We start from the raw sequence: 4,753 nt of genomic DNA, 5'->3' as shown, positions 1-4,753 counted from the left end.
ACAAGCGCTCTTTTATTGTCATTAGCTTGACATTTTTCCATTCTCTTCAAGAGGGCTGTAGGTTCTGGACCTCTTTCTCCTTGTCCCATTGTCCTCCCAAGTATAACTTTGCTCTGTGACCATTTACTGTGAATTGACTCTTTGTTGCCTCATCAAGCAGTTCAATACTCCCATAGGGAAAAACCTTTGTCACCAAGTATGGCCCAGTCCACTTAGACCTTAGTTTGCCAGGGAAAAGTTTAAGCCTTGAATTGTACAGGAGCACTTGCTGTCCCGGCTTGAATTCCTTCTTTGTGATCTTCTTGTCATGCCACCTCTTAGCTCTCTCCTTGTATATCTTGGCACTTTCATACGCGTCTAGCCTGAATTCATCTAACTCATTTAGTTGTAACAGCCTTTTCTCTCCTGCAGCTTGGGAATCAAGGTTGAGGAGTTTAGTAGCCCAAAAAGCTCTGTGTTCAAGTTCTACAGGAAGGTGGCAGGATTTGCCATACAAAAGCTGAAAGGGTGACTTGCCAATAGGAGTCTTGAAAGCTGTCCTATATGCCCATAGTGCATCCTCTAGCTTTCTAGCCCAATCTTTTCTTGTGATTCCTACTGTTTTCTCTAGGATCTTCTTCAATTCCCTATTTGCCAATTCAGCTTGGCCGTTAGTCTGAGGGTGGTAGGGTGTGGCTACCTTATGGACTACTCTATATTTGTGGAGTAGTTTTTCCATCTGTTTGTTGCAGAAGTGACCACCACCATCACTAACAATCCCCTTGGGTACTCCATATCTTGTAAAGATGTGTTTTTTAAGGAATTGAAGGACAATTTGTGCATCACAGGTAGTTGTGGCTATGGCTTCCACCCACTTTGAGACATACTCCACTGCTATCAAGATGTATTTGAAAGAATAGGAAGGAGGAAAGGGTCCCATGAAGTCAATTCCCCATAGGTCGAACAATTCTAATTCCAAGATGAAGTTTTGAGGCATCTCATTTCTTCTTGTTAACCCTCCTGTTTTCTGACATTTATCACATTGGTGAACATACTCTCTGGCATCTTTGAAGATAGTTGGCCAATAGAAGCCACTTTGCAGTACTTTGGCAGCTGTTTTTTCTGGGCCAAAGTGTCCACCATAAGCTGAACCATGACAATGCCACAAGATATCCCTCATTTCACTCTCGGGAACGCACCTTCTGATTACTCCATCAGAGCATCTTTTGAATAGGAAGGGTTCATCCCATGAAAATTTCCTTGCTTCATTGATTAACCTCTTCACTTGTTGTTTAGAGAACTCTTGAGGTATCTTCCTTCCAACTTTGTAGTTTGCTATGTAACAGCCCAGACCACCCGCTAGCACGATATTGTCCGCTTTGGCACACAAGGCCTCACGGTTTTGCCTTTGACGATAGGGATGATAGCCTAAACCCCCCACACTCACTCGTCAAAACGCGTCATGCTAGGGAGAGGTATCCACACCCTTATAAGGCATGCTTCGTTCCCCTCTCCAACCGATGTGGGCCTTACAATCCACCCCCCTAAGGGAGCCCAGCGCCCTCGCTGGCACATCGATTCGGGACCGGCTCTGATACCATCTGTAACAGCCCAGACCACCCGCTAGCACGATATTGTCCGCTTTGGCACACAAGGCCTCACGGTTTTGCCTTTGACGATAGGGATGATAGCCTAAACCCCCCACACTCACTCGTCAAAACGCGTCATGCTAGGGAGAGGTATCCACACCCTTATAAGGCATGCTTCGTTCCCCTCTCCAACCGATGTGGGCCTTACATGCTATGTCAGCAAACCAAGGTGCTTGCTGGACCTGTAAGAGGTGCTCATCTGGGAAACTTTCATTTACGGGCTGAGAAGCTTTTTGAGTTGTTTCATGTGGTAGCTTTGATAGATGATCAGCAACCCGGTTTTCAGTGCCCTTCCTATCTTTTATCTCAATGTCAAACTCTTGTAGAAGCAATATCCACCTGATGAGTCTCGGTTTAGCATCCTGCTTTGACATCAAATATTTAAGTGCAGCATGATCAGTATAAACCACAACTTTGGATCCTATCAAGTATGATCTAAACTTATCAAATGCATAGACCACAGCTAGCAACTCCTTCTCTGTCGTGGTGTAATTTCTTTGGGCATCATTTAACACTTTACTTGCATAATATATAACATGATGCAGATTTCCTTTCTTTTGCCCAAGTACAGCACCAATGGCAAGGTCACTTGCATCACACATGAGTTCAAAAGGTAATTCCCAATCTGGAGGTGTGATGATTGGTGCTGTTGTGAGTTTATGTTTTAAGGTTTCAAAGGCATGCCGGCAATCTTCATCAAACACAAAAGGATTATCAAGCATTAACAAATTACTTAAAGGTTTGGCTATTTTTGAAAAGTCCTTGATAAACCTTCTATAAAATCCGGCATGTCCCAAGAAACTTCTAACAGATTTCACATTAATTGGTGCAGGGAGTTTTTCTATTATCTCAACCTTTGCCTTATCAACCTCTATCCCTTTTCTTGAAACTTTATGGCCAAGGACAATCCCTTCGGGTACCATGAAGTGGCATTTTTCCCAGTTTAAAACCAAATTAGTTTCTTGGCATCGTTTCAAGACAAGGGTTAAATGGTTCAGGCAAGCATTAAAATTATCACCAAAAACAGAGAAGTCATCCATGAAGACCTCTAGAAATTTTTCGACCATATCAGAAAAAATGGATAGCATACACCTTTGAAATGTGGCAGGGGCGTTGCAAAGCCCAAAGGGCATCCTTCGGTATGCAAAGACTCCAAATGGGCATGTAAAGGCAGTCTTCTCTTGGTCCTTGGGGTCCACCACGATTTGATTATACCCAGAGTATCCATCCAAGAAGCAATAATAGGCATGACCGGCTAGCCATTCCAACATCTGATCAATGAATGGAAGAAGGAAATGGTCCTTTCTGGTGGCATCATTCAATCTTCTATAGTCTATGCACATCCTCCATCCAGTCACTGTTCTAGTAGGAATCAACTCATTCTTCTCATTGGTGATGACCGTCATTCCTCCTTTCTTTGGTACAACCTGAACCGGGCTCACCCATGGGCTGTCAGATATTGGGAAAATTATCCCTGCATTCCACAACTTCATTACTTCTTTCTGGACAACTTCCTTCATTGTGGGGTTTAGTCTTCTTTGAGGTTGAACTACTGGTTTGGAATTGTCTTCCAAAAGGATTTTATGCATACATACTGTAGGGCTGATTCCTTTCAGGTCATCAATGGTCCATCCTAAAGCATCTTTGTGAGCTTTGAGCACATTAAGAAGTTCTCCCTCTTCCTTCTTTGTCAGGGATGAGTTAATGATCACTGGAAAACTCTCTGATGTGTCTAGAAATGCATATTTGAGATGGGGAGGTAGTGATTTCAATTCTTGTTTCCGTACTTCTTCCTTCTTGTCTTGTTTCTCATCTTGCTTAATGAAGATCTCAGCTACTTGTTCTTCTGTTGCCTCTTGATTTCCTTCTTGCTCCTGAGAACTTTCTTCTAGCATTTTTTCCACCAGACTCTCTATCATATCCACTTTTACGTAGTCCTCTTGCTCCGGAATGTTTTGCATTGACTTGAAACATTTATGATCATTTGTTCATTATGGACTCTGAAGATCATTTCCCCTTTTTCTACATCAATGATGGCTCTTGCTGTGTGTAAAAATGGCCTTCCTAGAATGATTGAGTCGCTTCCTTCCTCTTCAGTATCCAAAATCACAAAATCTGCTGGGAAGATAAATTCCCCAATCTTCACCAACAGATTCTCCACAATTCCATTGGGTGTCTTGATGGATCTGTCAGCCATAACTAATGACATCCTAGTGGGCTTAAGCTCTTCTATATCAAGCTTTCTCATCATTGAAAGAGGCATTAAATTGATGCTGGCCCCAAGGTCACAGAGAGCTTTGTTGAGAATTGTTTTGCCAATAGTGCACGATACTACAAAGCCTCCCGGATCCTTGAGTTTTGGTGGAATGCCCCGTTGAATCACAGCACTGCATTCCTCGGTGAGTAACACGGTTTCCTTCTCAAGCCAACTTCTTTTCTTATTGATAAGCTCCTTTAAAAATTTGGCATACAGAGGCATTTGTTCAAGAGCTTCAGCTAAAGGAATGTTAATTTCCAGCTTCTTGAAAGTCTCAAGGAATTTGTGGAAATGCTGGTCCTTAACTTCTTTATTGAACCTCTGAGGATATGGCATTGGAGGAGTGATGCTCTTTCCTATTTGCTGTTGTCCCTGAGTCATTTCCCTTGACCTCTGTGGCTGATTGTCCTTCTCTTTGGTGCTTTTATTTGGCATCACAAATTGCTCCTTAGCTTCATCTGCCTTTGTTTGCTTCTCGTCCTCTGTTGGTTCTTTGATGCTCTCCGTCTGCTTCTTTGTAGTGTCATTGTTGCTCATCAATGTTCTCCCACTCCTTAATTGTATTGCCTTGCATTCCTCCTTGGGATTTGGGATTGTGTCACTAGGCAGTGAGCTTGAAGGTCTCTCAACAGAGATTTGCTTGGAGATTTGCCCGATCTGCCTCTCTAGGCTTTTTATTGATGCTTCATGGTTTTTGGTTGCCATTTCCGGTATTTCATCATTTTGTCCATCAAGGTCTCCAGGTTTGTGAGTCTTTGGGATTCAGGTGGTGCTTGTGATGGATTGTGAGTTGCAGGTGATGGATGGTGGGCATTTTGGTTAATGGGTTGGTTATTGGATTGGTATTGGTTGAGATTGGGGTAGTTGT

The 4,753-nt window shown here is 42.9% G+C and overlaps 1 protein-coding gene across 1 annotated transcript; it reads right to left on the bottom strand.

The window, feature by feature from the left end:
* Window positions 1–3,555: 3,555 nt before the first annotated feature.
* Window positions 3,556–4,422, bottom strand: LOC130960021 (uncharacterized). The gene is made up of 2 exons (XM_057885384.1): window positions 4,100–4,422; window positions 3,556–4,015 (listed from the first exon to the last, which is right to left on the bottom strand). The coding sequence occupies exons 1-2, from the start codon at window positions 4,420–4,422 to the stop codon at window positions 3,556–3,558; spliced, it is 783 nt and encodes a 260-aa protein (XP_057741367.1).
* Window positions 4,423–4,753: the final 331 nt, after the last annotated feature.

Source organism: Arachis stenosperma, unplaced genomic scaffold, assembly GCF_014773155.1.
Source record: "Arachis stenosperma cultivar V10309 unplaced genomic scaffold, arast.V10309.gnm1.PFL2 arast.V10309.gnm1.Scaffold_100034, whole genome shotgun sequence".
Taxonomy (NCBI): Eukaryota; Viridiplantae; Streptophyta; class Magnoliopsida; order Fabales; family Fabaceae; genus Arachis; species Arachis stenosperma.
This window is presented reverse-complemented; position numbering and strand designations above follow the sequence as displayed.

What these genes read in the sequence shown, in the direction of transcription:
- LOC130960021 (XM_057885384.1), bottom strand. Translation starts at nt 4,422, where the DNA reads ATGAGCAACAATGACACTACAAAGAAGCAGACGGAGAGCATCAAAGAA. An exon ending in GCTCTTGAACAAATGCCTCT is followed by an intron (nt 4,016 to 4,099) that starts GTATGCCAAATT and finishes CGAGGAATGCAG; the next exon opens with TGCTGTGATTCAACGGGGCA.